The sequence below is a fragment of the Notamacropus eugenii genome, chromosome 4 (assembly GCF_028372415.1).
Source record: "Notamacropus eugenii isolate mMacEug1 chromosome 4, mMacEug1.pri_v2, whole genome shotgun sequence".
Classification (NCBI taxonomy): domain Eukaryota; kingdom Metazoa; phylum Chordata; class Mammalia; order Diprotodontia; family Macropodidae; genus Notamacropus; species Notamacropus eugenii.
This window is the reverse complement of record NC_092875.1, coordinates 247,158,632-247,185,525: the sequence shown is the minus strand read 5'-3', so window position 1 is coordinate 247,185,525 and position 26,894 is coordinate 247,158,632. Positions and strand designations below refer to the sequence as shown.

The following is a 26,894-nucleotide window of genomic DNA, read 5'->3' as shown; positions in this document are numbered from 1 at the left end:
GGAAACTGAGGCAAAGAGTGTGAAGTGACTTGCCCAGGGCCACAAAGCTGGTAAGGGTCCAAGGCCGGATCTGAATTCACATCTTCTTCACTCCAAGCTGAACACTGCATCCACTGTACCACCTGGCTGCCTCTCTGGGGTTGGCTACAGTGGCATTTAAAAGACTGTGGCTGGCTTCTGACTCTTCTCCTTTGTTCACTGTGTCCAATAAGAGACTACAAGAGTAAGGGGAAAGTCCTTTGGGACTTTTTTGATGCCATATGGCCCCTGAGAAACAAGCCTTGGACTTGGCTCTTTCATTTGGTCTTTCCCCTTCTAAGTGAAGGGAGTGGGGGTTTCTGACCTTGGCTGGGAGAGTGAATAACAGGAATCTGGGAGTTGGAATCCAGGCCTGGCTTTCTAGCCAGTGCCATATCCAACTCTGATATACCAAGGAGTAAGGGGCAACCTTTGGGAACTCAGCCTAATAGCAGCTGAAACAAAGCGGATTTATCTGGCAGGGCTGCTGCCTTTCTAAGGGAGTCTGGCAAGACCAGGGCTATGCAAGAACCGAGCTAAGGTTTGAATCTACTATACCAGAAATATTGAAGGTAATACTGACAAATTTCTTCTTGCTACATTTTCTAAGTAAATATCTCTTTGTAAAAGTTAATCAGATGTGAAGTGAACTGGTGTGCTAGTCACCAACCCCTAACAAGGAGGGTAACAGCCAGTTCAGGGTTATCAGTAAAACACCTTAAAATTATTCACTGGAGCCATGAGGGCCAGTTGTAGATGGCCTGGCCCTGAGGTTCTGGGATCAAAGCAAGCTACATAGAGATAGAGCTAGAAATGGACTGTAGCAATATGAAGACTCCAGGACCATAAAGACAGGGCTGGAAAGGACCTTAGAGGTCCTCGTCTAGTCCAGTAGTGTCAAACTCAAATAAAAAGGGATCCCTGTTGGTGCATATTGCCTTAGAAAACCACAAATTAACATTATCTGTGTTGTACTGTATGGGCAGCTGGGTGGTACTGTGAATAGAGAGCAGGAAGATTCATCTCCCTGAGTTCAAACTTGGCCTCAGACACTAATTGTGTGACCCTGGGAAAGTCACTTAACCCTGTTAGCCTGAATTTCCTCATCTGTAAAATGAGCTGGGGAAGGAAATGGCAAACCACTCCAATGTCTTTGCCAAGAAACCCCTAAAGGGGTCACAAAGAGTAGGACGTGACTGAAATGACTCAATGGGACATGTCTTAGAGAGTTGCTTGGGGCACTAAGAGAGGTGTGGGCATAAAAAATGCTGAAAAGGCATTTGTAAATCTAAAAATGACTTTGAACAACAAATGTTGTACTGTAGTTTTATTTATTATGGTAAATATTTCCCAATTACATTTGAATCTGGTTTGGGTCTCACTCAGCTGTTCTGCTGCACCTTGCTTGTTACATGTCTGACACCTCTGATCTACTTCACTCCCTAAGGACACTGAGGCTAACGATATACCCAAGGTCACAAAATTAACAAGCAGCAGATCTAAGACTCGTACCGAGGTCCTGGGATGCCAAATCCAGGGATCTTTCACATATACCATACTGTTTCCTTCCGACTTTTTCAAAATATAGTTGTAAAAACAGAGACAAAGAACATTTAGGATCAGAAGTAACTTTTCCAGGAGGGCCAGAAATAAAACTCAAGCCTCTTGATTTTCAGTCCGGGATTCTATATTATGCTTTCTCATTTCCCAGTTGACAGGCTATTAGCATTAAAAGAGACAGAAATAACATCTGGAAAAGCACTGAAAACACTATAGTGTTCACCAAAGCTTTGGTAATTTGATTTCTTAAACTGTACCAAGTAAATCAAGCTAACATATGAGTGTTTAGAGATAAAATTCTTGTCCTAGGGACATATTATGCCATGATGGCTCTCATGCACAGTTATAACAAATGGGATTATAATATATCCCTACATATTACAACATCTCAATATATCATAATATGCCCCTTCCAGGATAAGCTCATCACTTTTAATCTCATCACCATGCTGTTAACTCAAGCCCTGACTGACACCACCTTCCTCAGCTTCCAGTCTCCTTTGATTGGAGGGTGGAGCACCAAACTCCTCCCAATGCCTTCCTTTATAGAGGGCAGAAATTGGACTTCAAGTGCACTCCACTTTGCATCTGCACCTTTCCCTAATTTCAACTCTACTGAACAAATGCTTCGAAGGCAGGAACTACCTTTATTTTAATTTGTATCCTAGCTCTTAGCATACAGCCTGGCACATAGTAGGCACTTAAGTATTTAATGAACTGAATTATATGTTATGTAATATAATATGATATAATATGCTAAAACAATACAATATCATATTATAAAACATAATATGACATATAATGATATGATTAATATATTATAATTATATATAATAAAAGACAAACACTATTTAAACCTTTACTACATGGTCAAAGTTCCAGAATTCTTAAAATTTTTTCCTAAAACTTTTATGATGTTCAAAGAAAAATTGAAAGTCCCTATGGCACTGTGATACAGCACATAGAATATTGGATTTGGAATCAATCAGTCTGGAGTTCAAATTTGGACTTGGATATTTGCTAGTTATATGTCCTTGGGCAAACTACTTAACCAATCTAGGCTTTAGCTTCCTCAATTTGTAAGAGGAAGGAGTTGGAGTCAGTGACCTCTAAGGTTATTCCCCAGGCCTCTGATCTACGACCCTATGATGAAGAACGCAGTGCTGCGTTTATGACAGTTCAGGTTCTACTACAGACATGTGTCTGTTCATGATAGATGAGGCAGTTCTAAGGAGGAGTTTCATCAGCTCCTTCCCACTCTTAATTCTTTGCAGTTCTACCTAAATCAGTTTAGCTCCACAGGCCTACCTCTATATAAAAAAATGCCTCTGGAGTTTACAGTTGTGAGTCAATGGAATGCAGTAAGTTGGGTGACCACAGTTTCTACAAGCTCAGTCTACTTAGGATTAACTGTCATAGGCCAGGAGGCTCTAGCAATTCAAGAGAAACTAAGTGGTCAAGATCCCCAAACATATAGGGTGACATTTCCAGAAGAATACTGATGAAATCAAAATGTACAGGGTATCTGGTCCCTGTTCTCAGGCTCTTAACTTGCATATTTCCACAGATGCTATCCCTTCACATGAAGCTGGAACAGGTTGCCACCCTTGGCAAACACTTAGAATGAATACCTACTTAATGGAGATGGAGGGGATGGATCATTAAGCCCCTTGGGCCGTTCCTCCTCCACACACCTCCCCTCCTCTCCCTGACCCTCTGGCAACAAACACCAGTTTTTTTCTACCTTCTGGTAAAACCAGATGGCTATGAGGCCAGCAGGAGCAGAACATGGAGGTGGCAATCCGTTTAACAGCTGCTGCTGGAAACACCCAGACACACTCAGAAACCTCAGAAAGCTGGGGCTGCTGTGTTCTCAGGCTTCCTGGGCTAGCTCCCTGGATATTTCCTGGATACTCTCACTTCCATTCTGATCAGTACCCAAACTGTGGAGAATTACTGATGGAGAAGTTCCCTTCTTGTAGCAGCTCTGAGTGACGCACAGGGAAAAAACGGTATCCAAGAGGAATGCAAGAAATGAAAAGGATGAAAGAAGACCTTTTACTTGTGGATGTCCAGGGAGAGGTCATTATTTCTTTGCTAATATCTAAATCCATAAGATACAGACCCAGCTTTCAAATAAGTATACCATTTGTTTGTTAAAAAAAAAAAATTCAAAGGAGATCGCTAGGGATTTGGAGAAATGCTTCAAGGGAATTATGGTGTTAGCAACCATCACCAAGGAAACTGGAATTCTGGTTAGCCCAGGTTATGGCAGGTTAAGTGATGGATGAGCAAATTTTAAAGCTACTGGCTTTACGGTGGAAGCTTCTCTCTTAAAAATAAACACTGCAAGCAATCTACAATTAAATTAGGAATAAATTAAATTAAAACTAATTTAATGACAGATCAGCTATTCCTTGTTAGCACTGATTATATGATGCACTTAATTATACAAAAGGTTTTTAATAGCTCCCTTTGAGTCATTAAAGAAACGTACTAAGTTAAAAAAAATATATGGTTTGGCCAATATTCCTACACCCCCACAGTTCCCAAAGCAGCTTGGGGCCTGAAGTGTTTGAGTTATTAGTGCGTACCATTTCCTGAAGGAGTGTTGGAGGAGAAAAAAAAGGACATTTTGGCAAAGGATAAGTTTCTTACCCTTTCTAACATTCTAATGTTTTTCTGCCATTTTTGTTTTTGTTTCATATTTTGAATTGGACAAGTAAAAATGCATAGAGGACATCAAGCAGTCCTTGAAGCCAAGGAAGACCAGTGACACTGGGCAAGTATCTGAACCTCTCAGTTCCCTAGGCAACTCTAAGACTAAGTTTCAAAGAAGGTGCCAATCTACATGGGTAGACAGAGTTTCCTCATCTGGGAGGTGAAGAAGTTTCCTCACCAGTGATATTATAAGACCAGTCTTTATATCTAACTAAAAATAGATGTAAAATTTAAAATATATTATACAGATATATAACATTATGCATCTTATATGAGAGATATTTAAATATATTAAATAGCATATCATAATATATCATAAAACATTAGATATAGTCAAGATTATAAAATATATTAAATACCATATATAATAAATTTATAAGATATTACATTAAGTATTATCATATAAAATATATTTAATGCTATATCACATATAAATTACATTTAATATACATCACACAATATAATAAAATATTACATAATTGTGATGTGTACATCATATAGTATAAAATTATATTTAATGTATAACATAAAATTATATACAACCAATATTGTCCATCATACATTATAAAATATTACATATTAAATAACATTTAGTAACATAATCAGTATCCAAATAGACAGCACGTGTTTTATTTACTACCTGTATCTCTGAAAGTAAATGCTTCATTTTTATTCCATCTAACCACACTCTCATAGGTCTCAAAATAGAGAAGACAGGTCTGAATGCATACAAAGATGCTGGAAAAGATCACTAGGTAGGAACACTAGAGCCACAGGGCAGTCTGCCCTCTCTAGTCAGAGTTCCCCCCAGGAACTGATGAGTAAATGATCAGATTCCACAGGATTTAAGGCAAAGTTACCTCAAAGTCAGACCTAGTCATAGACACATACACATCTCACACCTGGATACCGACCAGAGAAGCTGGATGTGAAGAGTACCTTCGAGAAAGGCATCACTCAAGGACTGATAGCAAGAAGCTGAGAAATGGGTACTATGATCCAGGTCTATGAAGGACTGGCTCTTTCTGCATGGTTAGGGCTAGGAACAAAAGTGGGGGCTCAACTCTGGCACTGAACATGTCCATCAGACATGCATGGTTAACCCCACACCCCTCTTTCACTCTGTCTACTCTTGATGTGGATTTGGTGGAAGACTCTCCTTAAAAACCAATGAAAGAAATACTTCAGGGTCAGGGAAGTGGGAAGTAGTTTGTCCTGGTCAGTATACCGAATATACCTTATTATTCATGCTGTTGGATCCCCTGAAAACTGTGACTTTATTTGGTTCACTTTTATTTTACCATAGTAGCGAGGCAAAATTAGCCTGACGTTGATCTTAGAGGAACTGGGTTTAAAGCTGAATTGTGCTACTTATTACTTGTGTGATCACGCATGTCACTCCACTTCTCTGGACCTATTTCCTCCTTGGTCAGATGGGAATGGGGAGGCAGATTTTAATGGTCCGTTCCCATTGGGTTCTCCTAAGTGCTCTCAAATTGGGCAAAACAGGGTAAGCCCAGAAGGCAGCCACAGCCGATATGCCAACTGACTCATTTGGACTGATGCTGGCTCCCTAGTTTTATTCTGAATGTAGCTTTTTGTGTGAGCTCTGTAAAAGCAGAGAAAAAGCCCCCTGTTCCTACACTGAATGAGGAATGATACAGGAATAACTGTAGCAAAGCCAAATATGATCATGCATCTTCAATGCCATTTAAAACCACCAAGTTCACCTTCAGATGGTCCCAAAGGATACAAGAAAACCAACTTGATGATTTATGAAGTATTTAGACTTCCTAAGCGGAAGCTGAATCTTTTGGCAATTAGGCTGTATTAGAATCGATGCAGGGCATAAGATTTTATGAACAAAGTCATCTTTTCAGTCCACTGTACCTGTTGGCTTGGGTGAATTGGTTTCTCAAACAGCCTCCTAATTTTGGAGGGTAGCTCCAAGCTGGCATGGTGGAAAGAGATCTGACTGGCTAAGAGTCAGAGCTAGACTTGGCACCGTTCATAGCTGGCTATGTGACCTTGGGCAAGCCATTCCTCTCCCCTCCTTTTCTTTCCCTTTCTCTCTCTTCCCCTCCCATCCTCTCCTCTCCTCTCCTCCCTCTCTCTCCTTTCTCCTGCTTTGCTTGTCTCTCCCCTCCCAGAGACACTGCCTGGAAAACAGCTGTACTTCATATGGGGGCACTCCATAATACCACTCTGGCAGTGCTCTAAGTATTTGTCTCTCTATCCACATTGATGGCTAGCAGACTGGGGAAGGGAGAATCCTGGACCTGGAGCCAGGAAGACCTGAGTTCAGATCTGGCATCACATACAAATGAGTCCAAAAAAGTTAGTAACTTGCCTCAGTTTCCTCAACTGTAAAATAGGGGTAAAAATAATACCTCCTAGGGTTACAGTGAAAATAAAATGAGATAATATTTTTAAAGTGTTCTGCAGACCTTAATGACTTTAGGGTCAGAAAAGTGAGAAGCAGTTTGTCCTGGTCAGTATACCGAATATACCTTATTATTCATGCAGCTGGATCTCCTGAAAACTGTGATTTTATTTGGTTCATTTTTATTTTACCCATAATAGAGAGGCTAGTTGTTGTTACTACTACTACTACTACTACTACTACTACTACTACTACTACTACTACTACTACTACTACTACTACTACTACTGCCACTATCACTACCACAGCTCTACTACTCTTTTTATTGTAGCTCTCTATGGTCCAAATTAGTACCCCCTGATCTTGAAGTGAGAAAACTGGAATTCCTCTCAGACACTCATTCTTACTGAGGGTTCCAGGACTAGTCACCAAGCGAGTGACATTTCAATTGTCTTAGTAGGAGCTGTAGCTGCAGCCGTGATGACTGCTCAAAATGAGCCCAGGAAAGCTAGTGTGCTGAGCTAGCTGAGAGGGCAGGACACTGGAGAATCCTACGCTTTCATTTCCTTAAGTAGTTGCTTTCAAAAAAGAGGAAACAAGAAAGAAACCACAAATTGAACAAAATGCAGGTGTATCATAAATAATTAGAATTTAATTATTTTCCATTTTTAATAGGCTCCTGAGTTGGCAGGCTACGTTTTTTCAGTTTCCTAACTTGCACTGATATTCTTCCACTTCAAGTTTTTAAAAGAAAGAGGACTTCAACTTCTATCTAGCACCACAAAATTGTCATGCAAATTAGCAATGAATGGAGCAAAGGACAAGTTACCTCCGTAATGGAGCATTCTCTTCGATATCCTCCAAGGTCTCCAAGGAAGATCTCTGGGAGATCAGACGACGCCTATATAGAGAAAAATGATATAATGTTAAAATTTCTACTAAAAACAGATCTGAGAGGAGTTACTTGAAAATATTTTGCATTAGACAAATGATCCTGAGGTTCTGATACTGCACTGATATCTTGTTTGATCATATCTTGAGTATTTTATCGGATGATTTGATATCTTTTTTCCCCTATGATATTTATTTTTATGATAGGGCATCCAGACGGAGTGGTGGATAGTATGTTAGACCTGGAATCAGGAAGATTCACTGTGCAGCCTCAGACACTTACTAGCTTGTGACCCTGGGGCAAATCACTTAACCTCATCTGCACTCAGTTTCCTCATCTGTAAAAGGAGCTGGAGAAGGAAATGGCAAACCACTCCAGTATCTTTGCCAAGAAAACCCAAAATGGGATCATGAAGAGTCAGACATGATTATATATGACTGAACAATAATTTTAACGATAACTGGCAAGTCACGGAGACCCTTTGTCTCAATTTTACCAGCAACAGAATGGTAGGGACAAGAAACCTTCTATAAGTACAACAAGAACCAGGGGAATTCAATTAAAATTCTGGTAATTTTTTGTAATCAATGCATCTTCATCCTTCTTCTAATCTCCTTCACTAGTCTGGAGGAAGAAGAAACAAATGGAAACCTATTCACAGAGCTAGATGCTACCTTGCTTGCACATGAGTCCTAGCTCTCTGTTGATCACATAGGGAATATATTTAAGAGCTTTTCCTTTTAGGTTGGATAAAAACTGGGGGTAGGCACTAATTCAGTCATCAATTCTCTTTCCTCTTCTTTCTTTATTTTGGGAGGCAATCAGGGTTAAGTGACTTGGCCAGGGTCACACAGACAGTACATGTCAAGAGTCTGAGGCCAGATTTGACCTCAGGTCCTCTTGATTTTAGGACCAGTTCTCTATCCACTGGACCACATAGCTCCCCAGTTCCCTTGTTTCTTGAATCAGAGTTCCCATGACTGGGGAGTACCAACAAGTGATTCTAAAGCAAAAAGCTACAATAACTCTTTTGGGTCATCAGAACACTGGCTCCTACAGCTCATATCTCACAAAGTCTAGTTTCCTTTGGTTGTATTAGGATCAATAGCAGTTTTCAAGTGAAAAGACAAGGTTGACCACATGTCATTGTTTGACTAAGAGAAAGTTGAAAGATTTTTTTAGTTGAAAAAGGTTATAATAAGTTTTGGTCTACACAAGTAGAGATTAATATTTACAAACAAATAAATAAAAAATTTATTCTATCAAATATTTACTAATCTCCAAAGGGCATCTGTTTCTTCTTGCTCTTACGTTATGATCCTAGGATCATAGATCATATCAAAGGACCCACATTATCAGCATGTTGTAATGGAAAGAGCACCAAATTTGGAATCAGAGGACCTGGGTTTAAATCTCAGCCCTGACTTACTATCTGTCTGACCCTGGGAAGACAACTCTCTTTCTTCATATGGAAAATGTAGGACTTGGATTAGCTGACCATTAAAGATGTCTTTTTATGTCAAATCTGAGATCTTATGATCTTCAAGTTTAAAATAATGGAGATGGTCAACACGATCTCTAAGCCCTTTTCTAATGAAGACATTTCCAATTAAGTGCCTTGAAAGACTTAATTAAAGTCCCAAAGTATTCTAAATTCCCAGCAGCAGAACTTAAAACTTCAAGGAAAACTTAGGTGAAACCCTTGAAAAAAAATTTTCAATTCTTTTTAAATACCTAGTAATAATGTTATGAAATAACACATTTTATGTTTCATTTTTTATTTCATTTTTCCTAATTACATGTAAAAACAACCTTTAACATTTTTAAGTTCCAAATTCTCTTCTTTCCTCCTTCCCCTCCCCATCCTTGAAAAACCATGCAATTGATATAGATTATACATGTGCAGTCATGAAAAATATATTTCCACATTAGCCATGTTGCAAAAGGAAACATAGACCAAAAAAATCCCCCGAGAATAATAAAGTTAAAAAAAGTATGCTTTGATATACATATGCATTCAGACGCTATCAGTTCTTTCTCTGGAGATGGATAGCATTTTTCAACATGTGCCCTTTGGAATTGTCTTAGATCATTGTATTGCTAAGAACAGCTAAGTCATTCACAGTTGATCACTGTACAATACTGCTGCTACTGTGTACAATATTCTCCTGGTTCTGCTTATTTCACTTTGCATCAGTTCATGTAAGTCTTTCCAGGTATGGAATAATTCTTTTAAAAGATAGAACTACTGAATACTACAGCTCCTTTGACCTGTACAAAAAAAAAAAGAGCTTCTTTTACCTTTTCTGAATTCTGATTTAAATATTCAAACTCACTGAGTAGCACATACAAAAGGTATTTTCTGAGTCAGATCTCAACAATTAGACTCTCTGTTTGGTGGGACCAGAGGAAGAGGAGAAATGAGGCTACGTATACTCTAAGTTACTGTACAATTGTGAGGAAGAAACACCAAAGCTTCCTGTTTGCCCAGGTGTCCACCGGAGAGACTAACAACCAAAAATAGTACAGCTGTCAACTAATCTAAGAAGATTCTTTTCTTTCATAATTCTCTTCCTAGTTTTCTTAAAAGGGTCCAAGGACCTTGAATAAGGATGAGCCATACAACCCCTCTTATTTCAATGCGCTTGGGATGCTTGTACAGCTAGGGGATGCAGTGGAGAGAGTACTGGGTCTGGAGTCAAGAAGACCTAAGTGCAAATGTGGCCGCAGACACTTACCAGCTGGGTAACCCTGGGCAAATCACTTAACTTGTATTTGACTCAGTTTCCTCAGCTACCCAATTAGGATAATAATAACACCTACCTTTTAGGTTGTTGTGAGACTCAAATGGGATATCTGTAAAGCACTTAGCACAGTGCCTTGTACACAGTAGGAATTACATAAATGCTAACTATAATAATAACTTATTTTTATTATTAAAGTTGCTCCAATGTCAGTGTGCTCCTGACTGTGTCTCCGACTTTCCTTTCATAATTTAATAAAAGGCATGAACAGATGGAAAAGGAGAAAGTGAGGGTAGCTACTCTTCTACTCCCACTTTTTTCCCCTTTACAGAATCTCTGGGGTTGTACCTGCAAAAATATCAGGACAAAGCAGGGGCTGAAGGACAAAGTGACAGACAGGAGCCTCAGTGCTGCTGTTCCTACTGATGTCCCAGGTGCTGATGCCCCAGTCAGGCCTGGGCTGGGAAGCTCTGCTCACTCCTGAAACTGGAGCATCTCCCAGGGCTCAGCAGCAGCTTTGACTAAAATAGACATTAGAGCCATGAGGATGGCAGCAGGCTCCCAGGCATCCACTGCCACAGGGCATGTATCCACTGCTCTCTCGGTACTGCCTCCTCTCCCAAGATGTGAATGGAAGTGTATCTGAGGTTGACAGACAGCTTGCTCTGTCTGCTGACAATGCCCTGCCACTAAAGAGCCATAGAATCTCCATGCGGGAAGGAACCTCAGAGGTCACCAGTCCAAATTACATTGGAACAAGAATCTTCTTTAGAACATCACTAAGCTGGGCAAGTAGGATGCCTCCTGGGGGAGAGGGAAATGGGGTAGAGGGGGTATGAAGGCTGAGAAGCACAGGACTAGGGGGACTCAGCTTCTTCCTGCATGGGAATTATATAAAACAAATATGATCAACATATATGTAGATTACAGATACACACACATGTATATGTATTTGTATATACTCACACTGGGCAGCTATAGGGAGTGGTGGATAGAATGCCAGCCCTAGAGTTCAAATCTGGCCTCAGCCACTTACTAGCTGTGTGACCCTGGGCAAGTCACTTAACCCTATTTGCCTCAGTTTCCTCATCTGTAAAATAAGCTGGAGAAGGAAATGGCAAACCACTCCTGTATCCTTGCCAAGAAAACGCCAAATGGAGTCATGAAAAGTCAGACATGACTTAAAATGACTAAACTATATATATACACACACACATACATATGTACATATACACATATATAACATATATGCATACCAAAACAAAAGTTTATACACATATAGATATATGTACGTATATAACAATATATTTCCGTAAGTACATACATGCATATGCATGCATGCATGTATACACATACATATACATGTATATATGAGATGCTGTCTCTATGTGTATATAAACTAATTAAAACACAGAAATAAAACTGTGGTTCCTATAACATGATATGTGCTCATCAAGTTATGAAGTGTGGCTGCTGACAAACAGTTAGTATTACCTCATGTTACCAGCCTTAGCTCCCCTCCCCTCCCCCATTCTGTACTACTCCATAAATCAATAAGACCACTCAGGGCTCCCATACACATCCCATGCTTTCCCATCTCTGTACCTTTGCCCACCATTGTTCTGCACACCTGGAATACCATCCTTCATAACTATCAGTTGAAATCCTACTCAGATTTCAAGACAGACTTTAATGGTCACCTCTGGCCTTCCCTGTTTCCCCTCAGGCATCATTTTTTTCCTCTTTGGATTTTGCAATTACGTTAATTCGACCCCGTATACACTTATATGCTATTTTGTTTTTATAGTAACTTGGGGGTTGGGTGTATGTGTTGCATTCCCACCTCCCCCACTAGACTGGAAACCTCCATGAAGGCAGGGACTATACCTTAGTCATTTTTGTTATCCATACCAAGACTCAGCTTGGTTCTTTGTCTTTGCACATAAACTTACCATCTATTAAATTGAACTGAATTTCCTGAGTATGAGTCCCTGACAACTGAGCAAGTTTAAGCAAGATTCTTAGGGTCCAGATCCTTGTGGTATGAACAACAAAAGGAAGAAATTCCTCAGGTTGCTGGGGTCTTTCCGACTTCCTCAGCTACCCAACTCTGTGTGCCTAAGAGACTTGAAACGTATTAGCACCCACCTGTGAGAGCTGAGCTTCCTTATAATCTGTAAGATGGGAGGCAGGGAAGAGAAAAGAAGCTAATGGAGAACGCATGGGGAGACTAAGAAGAGGAACAAGGATCCTGGCCCACAAACTATGGCGGATGCTAGGCCACAGATACCAGATAATGTTGAGAACAAAGCGGATAGGAACTTAGGCCTTAAAACAGGGATGGGGAAGGAGAGAGGAAGGACTGTCCTGGAGTCATTCTCCTGACTTCTTAGAGAATTCAGCACCTGCTCCCTAGTCTTTCTCTTCCTCCTAAGTCTTGCTCTCCTTTAACGGCACTTCTTTAATAACCATGGTCATGTTTTCTCAAATAGTTGGATCTCTCAATTATTCAGTCTCTTCAGTTCCCATGACCACTGTTTCACTCCATCCACCGCACACAAAGAGACAGTTACTGATGGTTAGGTCCTTTCTTTACATCTCTCCCTATTTCTTACTACTACTACTTAGAGGCAACTAGCAGGTGCGCTGGATAGCATACTGGGACAGCAGTTCAGAAGACCTGAGTTCAAATCTTACTTCAGACACTTACTGGCTGTATGACTCTGGGTGAGTCACAATCTCTGTGTCCCAGTTTCCTCATCTGTAAAATGGGATGATTATAGTACCTACTTCCCAGGGTTGCTGTAAGAATCAAATGAAATATTTTAAAAGCATTTAGTACAGTGCCTGGCACATGCTGTTCAGTCATATCTAACTCTTTGTGACCCCATGGACCATTGCTGTCCATGGAGTTTTTTTTGGTAAAGATACTAAAATGGCTTGCCATTTCCTTCTCCAGGGGATTTAGGCAAACAGAGGAGAAGTGACTTGTCCAGCATCTCAAATGTCTGAGTCCAGATCTGCACTCAGGTCTTCCTGACTCCAAGCCCAGCACTCTATCCACTGAGCCACCTAGCTGCCTCTGCCAGGCACAGAGTATGTCCTTAATAAATGTTTTTTCCTTTCCTTTTTTTCTATTTTTCTACCTATTCTTCTACCTCACCATGACCTCTACCATTCTGGCTTCACTTTCTCGCCTCCCAAATCTTGACTTCACAGTTAACAATCTTGATGTTACACTGTCTTCTACTCTTAGCTAACTATCTTGCCAAACCTCAACCTAGAGTACTCACTATGCACCTTTTCCATTCCTTCTGATTCCTGTTCCTCACTATGCACCATTTCCATTCCTTCCATGCTACTGAGCAAAGCCAAAGGAATTGTGCAACCTTGCTGACTGAGTCCATTACAAATTTCTGCTTATCAGATCTCAACTGGACCCTTATTGCACCTTTATTCCTCCATAACTGATTCTCTATCATATTCTACATAGTAGTTGTTTCAAATCTCCTATACCACTCTACCCCAAATGCTCGCAGATCTTATCTCAAACTTGGTTAAGAAAAGAGGTCACTTACTGCAAGATCCCTCTTCTCCCCTATTCTGCATCTCAAAACCTTGACATGGTCTACCACTTCTCCTTTACTCCATTTACTAATGAAAAGATGTCTTCTTTGACAAGGCCTCTAGCCCCACTGGATCCTATCCCCTTTGTTTAGTTTTGTAGACTGCCTCCACAACCAACATCCCATTTCTAATCTTTCTAATTGGCTGCCTCTAAACACGCCCAGGTCTATCTCTCCTCCTTAAAAAATCCTTCATTTGACCCTACTACTCCCTCAGGCTCTTCCTTAATATCTCTCTCCCCTTTTATAGCCAAATCTAGAGAAAGTTAACAACATCGGTTGCCTCCACAGTCTCTCCACTCATTTTCCAGTCCCTTGCAATCTGGTTTCCAATCTCATCACTGAACTGAAAAGCTCTCTCCAAAGTTCCCAATTAGCTCTTAATTGCAAACGTCAATGGCCTTTTAATCAGCCTTTATCTTTCTTGATGCATCTGATGATGTTAACCACCGCTTTCTTCCTGGATGATCTCTCCCCTCTGGGTTTTCATGACTCAGATTTCTCTTGGTCCTCCTCCTACTTGTCTGGCCTCTGTTCATTTTCCAAATCTCAGTCCCTAACTGTGGGTGGAACACAAGGCCCTGTCCTGAGCCCTCTTTTCTCTGTGTGAAATCTCTGCCTCCGTCACAACAGTTTTAAAAGCTCCTCTGTTTGGCATTTAAAGCCCTCCACCATTTGGCTCCAACTTAACTTTCCAGCTATATCATATAATATACTACCCAGCTTTATGCATTCTATGGACAAGCCAAACTGGACCTCTTCATGTTCCTCCAATGAAATACCTCATCTCTGATTCTCTGCCTTTGTACAAGGTCACTTACATGCCTGGAATGGACTCTTCCCTCACCTGTGCCTTTTGGATTCCTTAGTTTCCTTCAAGGGCCACTTAAAATGCCATATTTTACATGAGGCATTTGCTGAACCTCCAGCTTCTAGTCCTACATCCTCCTCAATTACCTTGTATATTCACATATATATGTATATGCATGTGAGTGTGTGTGTACATCTTATGTACATGTTGTATTGCTATGTCTCCTTATGGAATACAAGTTCCTTGAGGGCAGGAACTGGTTCATTTTTGTCTCTGAATCCTCAGTGCATGGCACAAAACAAGCACCAAATAAATAATGCTTGCTGATTGATTAGGTGAAGAAGGCAGCTGTAGGCCAACTCTGCCTCCCTGCCATTTTGCCTAGATCTCTTCTCTGACATAAACCCCTTCTGTTCTTACGAAACAGAAACGCAGGGTTTAAACCTGGGATGGACTTCAGAGCTCATACATAGTTCAACAGCTTGGTTTTATTTGAGCATAGGGAGAAAAGAAGTGAAAAATTTCAATACTTTATAATTAGATATACCTACATAGTATCATAAGCCCAGAAGAATCAAAACTGTAGCTGAACCAAAGGGCAATGGAAATCTATAACGTGCGTAAAAGATACTGTCTATCAAAATGGAGGACCGGGAATGCAGCAAGCAAAAGAGAAAAGAAGGACATGACTGAGGGATAAATGGATCTCTGTGAAATGTTTAAATTCATACCTTATTTATACTGATATCTTTTTTTTTTAACACCACTCTCATTTCTGAATATCCCCTCCTCAGCATGCCAATCTTGTAACAAAGAATAAAAAGAAGGAAAAAAACTAGTTAAGAAAAACCCAACACATTAATTGATTCTGTCAATTGGTATGATATTTCACACCCACACATTCCCTCCTCTGCAAAGAAAGGAGGGAGGCATATTTTATTAATTCTTTACTGGGACCAGCTTTTTTGGTGACTGAATTTATTGAGTGGGCAGCTAGGTGGTGCCATAGTGCATCATGTTCCTGAGTTCAAATCTTGCCTCAGACACTTCATAGCTATGTGACCCTAGGTAAGTCACTTACCCCTGTTTCTCCCTCAGTTTCCTCATCTAGAGAAGGACATGGCTGACACCACTCCAGTACCCTTGCCAAGGAAACCCCAAATGGGGTCATGAAGAGTCAGGCATGACTGCACAATGCATTGACTCAATGTTCAGTTTCAGTTTTTTGTTTTTTGTATTTACATTGCTGTAGTCACTGCGTATATTATTTTCCTGGCATTTAAAGACCTCCACAGTCTGTCTTCCATCTGCTTTCTCCAAAGTTTCCTTGCATATTTCTCTCCTTCATATTTTCTCCACTCCCGTAACACTAGGATGCTAGCTCTTCCTCATATATAATAATTCATCTCTCCCCTCCTCCCCATTCCTCAGCACAATGCTCTACTATGTCTAGAAAAATCTCCTCCTTATCTATACCTTGTAGAATCTCTAGGTTCCTTCCAAGCGCAATTTCTCTGAAATATTAAAGAATGCAAGGAAAGTTTCCAATGTGTGTACTGGATAAATTCTCTGTGGGAATGAACGTAAGTGAACAAAAACTGACATGAACAAAACTTGCCCAGATTGCAGGGGCATAGATAGATTGTAATCACACATGACTAGGAGGCAACAGCATGGTACAGTGGACAGCGCTCTGGTTTGGGAGTCAAAGGATTCGAGTTCTACTCCAGCACCCTGAACTTGGGCTCTGAATTTTCTCATCTTTACTCCTCTCTACATCTTGCCTTGAGAACCTACATCAAATCAACACTACCCCTGACTCTGGAAAGGATATTTCCATCTGCTGCCTTCTTGTTCTAATCATCATCCCTGTGCTTTTCCAGACCCAGACATCACTTGGCAAAAGTTAAACTACTCAGTAGGACATTCTCTGGGCACATGCATCTTCATCTTCAGCCTGGTCATTTTCTGCTGTCCCACCAGAGGACAGGTATTTACACTTCTCCTCTCAGCCTCCACCCCACTGTCCAAGTCTAGTCCTGATAAAAACTGAGTTGCCTCTGGAAAGGGTATTTCACTAAACTGCTCTAGACTTCCGCTGACTGTGCCAATGACTTCCCAGACCGAAACACACTTTCTTGGATACCACTCCCCTAAATATGTTGTTTTGCATTTTTATCTTCACTGCTCAGTGCAGTATTTGGCACGTAAGCATTTAATATATGATCATTCATTCATTCATTCATATTCCTACCTATATGGCTTTCGGTAAATCATGTAACCTCCCTGAGCCTCAAATTTCCTCATCTGTAAAATGAGAGGGTAGCCTCTGAGGTCTGTTCTAACTCTAGATTGGGAATTATTTTTTATTTATTTATTTTTAGTTTACAACGTTCAGTTCCATGAGTTCTAGATTTTCTCCCCCTCCCTATCTACCCCCCTTCCCCAAGACAGCATGCAATCTGATATGGGCTCTACACATATATTCATATTAAACATATCTTCACATTAGTCATCTTGTAAAGGAAGAATTATAATTGGAATATAATGCAAATGGAATAAACCACAAGAAAGAACAAAACAAAAAAGAGAGCAAACAGTAATGCTTCAATCTGCATTCAGACTCTGCAGTTCTTTCTCTGAATGTGGATAGCATTTTCCATAATGAGCCTTTTGGACTTGAATTAGAACCTTGCATTGCTGAGAAAAGCCAAGTCTATCAAAGTTAGTTATCACACAATGTGGCTGTAACTGTGTACAATATTCTCCTGGTTCTGCTCCCCTCACTTAGCATCAGTTCATATCAGTCTTCCCAGGTTTTTCTGAAGTCCAACAGCTCATCATTTTTTATAGCACAATAGTATTCCATTACATTCATATATATCACAACTTGTTCAGCCATTCCCCAGCTGATGGGCATCCCCTTGATTTCCAGTTCTTGGCCACCACAAAAAGAGCTGCTACAAATATTTTGGTACATACAGGTCCTTTTCCGATTTGCATGTAAATCAGGAATTCTTAATGCTGGGTCCATGAACCTGGTTTTAAAAATATTTTTATAATTGCATTTCAATATAATTGGTTTCCTTTGTAATTCTATGTATTTTATTTTGTGTATTTGAAAACCTTATTCTCAGACACAATCTATAAGTTCCACCAGACTACAAAAAGGTTCCATGACCAAAAAAAAAAAAAAAGTGAATCTCTGCTCTTAAATTAATTCTTCTAAGTATGGGAAAAGTCTTTATGCTTTGTATTCTTGGACCCGGCGGCTTGTTTTTTACTTCAAAAGGTAAAAGGGTAAATATACTCATTTTTTCTCATGTAGAGATAGTGATTGCAATTCCTTGCACAACTATAATGACTCACACACACACACACACATACACACACACATACATGTGTGTGTTTTGCAAAGGTGAGAGTGGAATACCACACAGCTAGAAGGATCTGTTTAGAATGCTGCTTACTTTGTGTTATAGGGTCATTGCTAAGAAATTCTAAGTGCTTTATAAACTTCATGTTTAAAGTAAAATAACCAAACTGAGAGCATATACACTTAACCTATAATCAGAGAACACTGATTACAAAAATTTGTGGGTTTTAGATCCCAGGAATTTCAACAAGTTTCTTCAAACTCTGAGCCTGCCTGTCTAATTGAGACTTTTTAGGCTGAAGAAAAAATTGATGTGTACTTGTCCACAAAACTATAACTAGTCTCCCTAAATTACTAATATGGAGAGATAAGTGCCACCTTCTTTTAATGGTACAGTCTCTTCAAAGTTTAATGGTAACCTAGTTGGGTGGCAAAGTTTTATAAACATTTCCCCCTTGTCTATGAGAGACATTATGGCATAGTGAATACAGAGAATCATCCCTGAAGCTAAAAAAATGTGAGATCAAGTCTTGCCTCAGATACTTGCTGAATGTGGGGCCCTGGGCAATTGCCTTAACCTTTCCACGTTTTAAGACAGGGGTGGGGAAGCTGTGGCCCTGAGGCCATACGCAGCCCCTCTATGTCCTCAATTGTGGCCCTTTGACTGAATCCAAACTTCACAGAACAAATCCTCTTAATAAAAGGATTTGTTCTGTAAAACTTAGACTCAGTCAAAAGGGTCTACCCAAGCAGCTCTTTTTGTGGTGGCCAAGAACTGAAAATCAAGGGGATGCCCATCAACTGGGGAATGCCTGAACAAGGTGGGGTATATTCATGGAATGGAATACTACTATTCCATAAGAAATGGTGAGCAGGTGGGTTTCAGAAAAACCTGGAAAGACATCTATGAACTGATGCTGAGTGAAGGGAGCACAACCAGGAGAGCATTGTACACAGTAATAGCAACATTGTTCGAGGACTGTTTTTGACAGACTTAGCCCTTCTCAGCAATGCAAGGACCTAAAACATTTCCAAAGGACTCAAGATGTAAAATGCCATCCACATCCAGAGAAAGAAGTATGGAGTCAGAACACAGAATGAAACAGACTCTTTTCTCTTTTGTTAAGTTTTGTTCTGCTTTTCTCATGATTTCTCCCATTTGTTTTAATTCTTCTATGCAACATGACTAATGTGAAAATATATTTAATAGGAATGCATGTGTAGAACCCATATAAGATTGTATGCCATCGGAGGGAGGGAAGGGGAGAAAATTGAGAATTTATGGAAGTGATTGTTGAAAACTGAAAACAAATCAATAAATCTGGAGAAAAACAAACAAAAAAAGGCTGCATCGAGGGACCTAGAAGGAAGGCTACATGTGGCCTTCTAGGTTGTTGGGTGCGGCCTTTTGACCGAGTCCAAGTTTTACAGAACAAATTCTTTTATTAAGGGGATTTTTTTCTGGGAAGTTTGGATTCAAAGGGCCCTACTTGGGAATCTAGAGGGTCACACATGGCCTCAAGGCTGCAGGTTCCCCACCCATGTTCTAGGAAATACTATGATATAGTATCAGTAATTATTCAGTTGTGTCTGACTTTGTAACCCCATTTGGGGTTTTCTTGGCAAAGATAGTAGAATGGTTTGCCATTTCCTTCTGCAGCTCATTTCTCCGATGAAGAAACTGAGGCAAACAGGGTTCAGCGACTTGTCCAGGGTCACAGAGCTAGTAAGTATCTGAGGCCAGATTTGAACTCAGGAATATGAGTCTTTGTGACTCTAGGTCCAGACTCTATCCACTGTGACACCTAGCTGCCCCTGATTATAATATGATATGATACGTAATATGATATGATACAATACGATATACATCATATTTTATATTATATTATGTATAACGTAATATTAGGACATATGTTAATTAAGACTAAATCATGTTGTGTTAATTAATAATAAATTCGAATATAACATAATATACTATAGTAAGGTGACATAATTTAATGTAACAGTATATTACATTACATTTAGAACATAACATAATATAATGTAACACAAATTGCAGAGAAAGTGCTGACTTGCATTGGTACAGGGAATTTCCTCACCTAGGAGGTTCCCTACATCAGTGAAACCACAGGTCCTATTGTTATTCCCAGTAGCCTCTCCAAAGTCACAGCAGAAACCCAACATCTGAGTCGACCTGTCCAAGGCCAGCAGGTCTCAACACCTCCTGTGTTCTGCTTAGTGCGAAAGGACAAAACATGGGAAGAAGACTGGAGTTCCACAAATAACCCAGAAGTCTTTTCAGTGAATTCAGATGTTTTGGACAGCCTTCCCAAACTAGAAAGAAGAGCGACTTTTAGAGCACACTAACTTAAAAGGTCAGAAGAATCCCAGGATGAAGTCAGCAGGTCCTGATGGGTAGTGAGGAGTCTGGCAGACGCCATTGCTGCCACTGCTCAGGAAGCTCAGCTTAGAAAAATAAGTTTACAAAAATAAGCAGTAGCCCCAAATTTGACAATCCTCCCATCCTCAAATGGTATTCATTTGTTTCTGTGCTGGAAAAGTAACGTTTTATGAAACTGGCAAACAAGATGTTGATTTTACATAGGATCAAGAGGAAATCATGAGAGGCAGTGGGTGGTACAGGCTGGCCACGCAGTCAGGAAGACCTAAGTTCATATCCCACCTCTGACACACACTAGCTTTGTGGCCATGAGCAAATCACTTAACCTCCTAGTAAGTATCTAAGTTACAGAAAAGATGCCTATCAGTGGAAGGCATTTCCACAACAGGAATTCCTCACACTGATGTATTCACAGGTCAGGACCAAAACCTGGTGAGTGGGGGGGCAGGGGATGTCATAAACCTAGAGCCTAAAGTCAAGATCCTTTTTTTTTTTTTTTAAAGACAATGTTCCTTGTCCAGGAAAGAGATGCTCATACTTTCTTTCACGAAGGTAATCTGGGAGTACTTTCCTTTCTGAGTTAAAGACAAAGGACTAGATGACAGCTCTCAGCCTCGCCGGATCTGTAACACTCCCTCTAAAACTGTGCCTTCTTGTCCATGCCTTCTTAAACAATGTAACTCACACTCATGTCCACCCATGAGTCCTCCATGGGGATGAAGTGGGGAGGTCCACATACCATGCAGGGAGCCTTCCTCTGGATAGTCTGGCATTCTGCAGATACCTGCAGAACACACTGACTCCATCATCTCCTTGGTTCTCACTACATGACGAGTTGTTCCTTTTCCATTCAAATGTCTTTCTCATAACTTTGACATGACTTAGGGTACACAGTTCTTGGTAATCTACCATAGACTATACCTAGGGCAGCTAGGTGGCACAGTGCATAGAGAACTAGACCTGGAGTCAGGAAGATGAGTTCAAATTCGGCCTACGATACTAACTTGTGACCCTAGGCAAGTCACTTCACCTGTTTGTCTCAGTTTACTCATCAGTAAAATGAACTGGAGAAGGAAATGGCAAGTCACTCCAGTATCTTTGCCAAGAAAATCCCAAATGGGGTGATAATGACTTGCATATGACTGAAAAACAACATTTATACCTAAATACATCTCAACCCACAAACTAGTTTCTTCAGAGTCTCTGATATGATGAGATTTGCAAACCTATAGTACTAATGAAATCAAATTGGAGTTCAAAAGATGGGTCTCTGCTTCAGGGAAAAGCTTGGAGGTCATTAAATGGTTTGTCCAATCCAATGCAATCCAGACTGATCTCTTCCCTAGTGAATTCTGAGCTCTGGACCAGCTTTATGGATTGTCCAAACAACTGAACAACATTCATAAGATCCTAGGAGCCAGAGTTGAATGAAACCTTAGAGATCATCTAGTCTAATTCAATTCAATTCAACAAATATTTATTAAGAGACTAACAAGTGCAAAGCACAGGAGAAAGCCCCAGAGTGTCATCAAATCAATAGGTCCCATTAAAATAAAAGTGTGCCCCTTGTTGCTGCTTCCCAAAGGAAAATTATATTCCTGGCTCAAATATACCAGGTATGTCCTTTTGACTATTTCCCCCAGCAATAAGAAATGGATTCTAATTCATCCTCACTGTCTTGCCAGATCTCATTTGAGATGTGTGAAGTGGGTGGCATAGTGGACAGTGTTGGCCTTGGGAGTCATGAATTCAAAGCCCATCTCAAACAATTTTACAGCTATTGTTACAATTACATGTGGCATCTTTGTGACCCCAGGCAAATCAATTAACCTGTGTCAGCCTCAGTTTCCTCATCTGTAAAAATGGGGATAAAAACAGCACGTACCTCATCAGGTTGTTCTGAGGATCAAATGACATAACATGAAAAGTGTTTTACAAATTCTAATGCATTTTAGAAATGTTAGTCACTATTCACAGATGGTCTGTATCCCTTACTCCCATCTCTCTCCATATTCAGAAAGTCTGCAAGGGAGGGAAAGCTTCTCTGGTGAAACATGTAATTCACTGATGAGAATGGAGAAGCCTCAAATCCTAAAAGGACACTTGTGTTATCCTGCATCTTGCCCAATAATCTCCATGTCTTGCTACTCAAGCAAACAGATAGTTTGCAAATTAACAAGATGCTGCCTTATTCCAGGAACTTCTCTATGTCTAACCTAAAAAAAAATGGAAATCTTTGGCCTAATCAGCTTATTGACTTTTTCACCAAGCTGACCTTCAGCAAAGGTCAGCAGATCCATTCTGTGCTGACATGAAGGAATAGGAGTCCTTACTGTGCCAATTCCTCAACTGGATGTACTCCCAGCATTCCCTGAGTCATGTGGCTGCTACATTCTGGGCTTTCCCACAAAGGATCCACAGACTGTGAAGAGTGAAGCATGTCTCACAATCAAATCCCAAATGAGCCAGCATGTCTGGGACCTACAGCGTCATTGTAGTCAGTCAGTATGTGAAAATGTACACATTTCTGAAGGAGGATTCTGTTGCCCAGTTTCTTCCTAAAGAAAGCTGGTGAAACAGAGAGCAGGATCATTTTTGGTCTCTCTGGTCTCCTTGTCCTTGAGATACCAAGGATTTTTAGACTAAATCATTCCACTAAAAACTTTTGGTTTTAAGACTGATGGACAGCATATCTACGTGTAAGTGGACCCAAGTTTCAGAGGCAGTGTGAGACTTGCAAGGGCAACTCACAACCTCACTGAGCAGCAGTTTCCCCAGCTATAAAATAGGGTTATTTGAACTACAGACTCTCACCAGGTCTATGTGAGCAAAGCACTTTGTCAAGCACTCTATGAGAGTTACTGTTAGGATCCAGTCCTCTACTTGAAGTGACAAATCATTTAACGCTCCTGGAATCCAAACCTAATTACAATGATTTAGAATATAATCCCATTCAAGCAAAAAAGTGATGATGATAATAACAGCTGACATTCTTCTACAATCCTTTAAGGTTTGTAAATCACATTACATATATTATCTTCTCTAGTCCTCACGATGACCCTGTGAAGTAGGTGGAAGTGGACCCAAGGTAAGTGGAAAGATGTGGGACAACAGCAAATATTCTTTTAGTATTCGGGCCCTCTCCATTCTCATCAATGACACGCATGTTTCATCAGACAAGCTTTCCAATCGTTGTAGGTAGGTGCTATCATCATATAAAGGAGTTAGGGGAAGGGAAAGGGAAAATCAAGGAGAGAGATAAAACTGTACTGGGATGATAAAGAATGGAGAGATAACATTTAGAGTCAGCCTTTCTGAATATCTCTTTATACACACAAAAATGAGGCAGCCAGGTGGTGCAGTGGATAGATTGTTGGGTCTGAGTTCAAATCCAGTTCAAATCCTGAGACACCTACTAGCTGTGTGACCACAGGCAAGTCACTTAACTTTCATTTACCTCAGTTTCTCCAAATCTAAAATGAGGATCCTAACAGTACCTACTTCATGTGGTTGTTGTGAGGACCAAATGAGATTATGTGTAAAATGTCTGGCGCATAGTAAATGCTTATTTTTTGTGTGTGTGAAAAACAATTTTCCAGAATTTGGGAGAAGAAAATGTAGCCCACAGTTTGCCAAGTCACCTTACCTGGTAAGTAAAGGTAGATAGGTGGAAGAATTGCCTTAAAGGCCCTCTTTCCCCACCAGAGGATTGGTACTCTCCATTCTAAGAAGATGAAAGCTACTGTATCTGAAGAGACCAGGGGGCAGCAGCTGCGATCAGTTAACCAGAGGTATCTGGGACAGTGCCAAGCATCTCCCCTGAGCTCTCCTGGGGAGGTGCCCAATCTGCTCTTGCTTGGGCTGGCACACAGAGCCCATGTCTGAGAAAGAAAGCTATCTTTTTGCCAGAAAGAAAAGTAGAGCTAAGTGACAGAGGGCACTCAGAACAGCCATTAAGTATGATAACAAGATGTTCAGGGTGCTTGTTCTATGAAGTTGGCACCACTGAAAATTGTTTCTATTTAGTAGATTGGCTGCCCCATCCCTTTTTCATTCCTGGATGAGGCAGGGGAAGAATGCATTCTGGTGTCCAGTTATTATCCAAAGTTAATCCCACTACAGTCGACTGGTATGAAATCACAATCGGCTAGCTACCAGGTGAGAGCAGTGCATAACTGATGGCAAGTACAGTGCCCAGCCCTAAAGGTCAACATGCATAAATCAGAGCTGACAGTTTTAAATGGGATTTTTAGTTTACAAAGTAATTTCCATACATTATATCAGCTGATTCTTACAATGTGACTGGGAGAAGTAGATGGATTATCTCCATTTTATACAAATGAGGGCTTGAAGCACAAAATCTGTAGGTGAATTTGTTCCAGGTCATTAAACCAAGAAGTGGCAAGGCTGGGACATAACCCAGGTTCTAATATCTCTTTTCTTTTGTTTGAACTGGAGTACAATAGAAAGAATTCTGGAGTTGGCGTCAGGTCTCATGGTCAAATCCCAGTTCTCCTACCACTACTTCTGAGGTCTTGGGCAAGCTAATCTGTTGGGATTGGAAGCTCAATTCCGTGTGGACAGTCTCGGGCGGGTAAAGGTGGGAGCTTCTAAATCTTAGAGCTCTCACGAGACCCTCCCAGGAACGGCAGGGAATCGAGGTGAACCGAGCTATCTAGAGTAATTCCGCCTCTTCCCGTGAGAAACGTGATGGGAGAGAGATCTCCCCGCCCTCGAGATGGTCCCGGATTGGAGCACACCTAGTTACCTAACAGCACGGTATTGAGATGCAAACTGTGTGGCTGAAGGTTAAGTAGGATTGAGGAAGCCTGAAAGCTCTCTTAGCACGTGAGGAGCCAAGAGGACAGTAGGCTCCGCTTCTTTTCTTTCCTCTCTCCCCTCCCCCTCTCTCCCCGCTTGTACTTCTATTTCCAAGCCCTTAAGATCCTAGCCTCCTTAGGAAATCTCCCCCTCTTCCTCCTAAGGAAGACCCCCCTGCACTTGTAACTAGACCCTGAAATAAAGCTCAACCCTTGTTCGACTCTGGAACATCCTTTCTCTCATATGTGCATCCGGTTTTGGCCAGCCGAAGACCTCGGAGGTGAGGTAAGAAAGACTCGGGTAGCCCAATACAGGCCTCTAGGCCTGGCACTAATCAACCTCAATTTCTAAGGGCTGAGAGTTAAACTTGGTGGCTTCTAAAGTATGTTCCAGGTCTAAATCTGGAGGAACAGCCCTTGTAGAATCACATTTAGGAAACTGCACAATGCTTTCCAGAATTTCTAAATGCTCATGATTTTGGTACCAATGTTATGTCTGTGACGGGCATGATTTATGAGGCCAGCACTGTAGGTGACTCAAAGCATGATGGGAAAACACATTATGAACAAGCTATACATGCATGTGTGTATGTATACATATATGTATGTGTATAAATGTGTGTGTACATGTATGTGTATACATGCATAAACATGTATATGCATATATCTCATAGTGCCAATGAAAACTTGTGACCAAAAATTGTTGTAAAGAGAGATGGACCAGGCATGTGGTAAGATGGAGGGTACATGGTTGCATGGATAGCCCCAGGGCTGCACTGGAATCCACAAAATATGAAAAGAAACAGATGAAGGAAGCCCTCTGATGTGCTGGAGAGATCCTTCACTGGCACAGGATAAGCAGCATGGGTCGGACTCATCTGTCCCACTGGAGAGGGCATTCACACCAGTGACATCACAGCTCTATTGAATTATCACATTTTGACCTTCTAGTTGTAGTCAAATCAATCCCTATGCAATTGCTAGCTTGAGCAAACCATAAAACCATAAAAAGCACTTTATACACTGTAGAAACTTAATAAATGTCAACTATGAATAACACCATTGATATTAATCTGCTAAATTCTAAACCCAATGCCATAGCATAATCCATTAGTGTAGGCCAAATGAGGTTGTGTTCACTGAAGTCAGATCAAGTCAACTAGAATTTATTTAAAACCTAGGTGCTGGGGACAGAAACAAAACCCAAACCAAAACAAAACAAACAAAACTCAGCCCCTGATACCATGGAGGTCATAATCGGATAATGGGGAAAATAACATGCAAACAACTTTTTTAAAAAAAAAAATCAAAGTTGAGGGGTGAACAAAAGAAGTACCATTTTGTTGTAGGAGTAACTAAGTAGTATGGTGGATAGATCTTGGGGACTGGAGTCAGCAAGACCTGAGTTCAAATATGGCTTCAGACACTTTGCTGTGTGACCCTGGGTAAGTCACTTAATCTCTGATTGCCTCAGTTTCCTCAAATGTAAAATGAAGATCATAATAGCCTCTATCTCTTAGTATTGTTGTGAGAATCAAATGA

At 40.6% G+C, this 26,894-nt stretch overlaps 1 protein-coding gene across 2 annotated transcripts in view; it reads right to left on the bottom strand.

Annotated features, from left to right (window-relative positions):
* Positions 1-26,894, bottom strand: part of CABLES1 (Cdk5 and Abl enzyme substrate 1) — a 148,019-nt gene that overhangs the window by 83,736 nt on the left and 37,389 nt on the right. For both annotated transcript variants that reach the window (XM_072604384.1, XM_072604383.1), the window contains exon 2: positions 7,512-7,583. In XM_072604384.1, the coding sequence (XP_072460485.1) occupies positions 7,512-7,583 (72 nt within the window). The remainder of the gene's footprint in view (positions 1-7,511; positions 7,584-26,894) is intronic.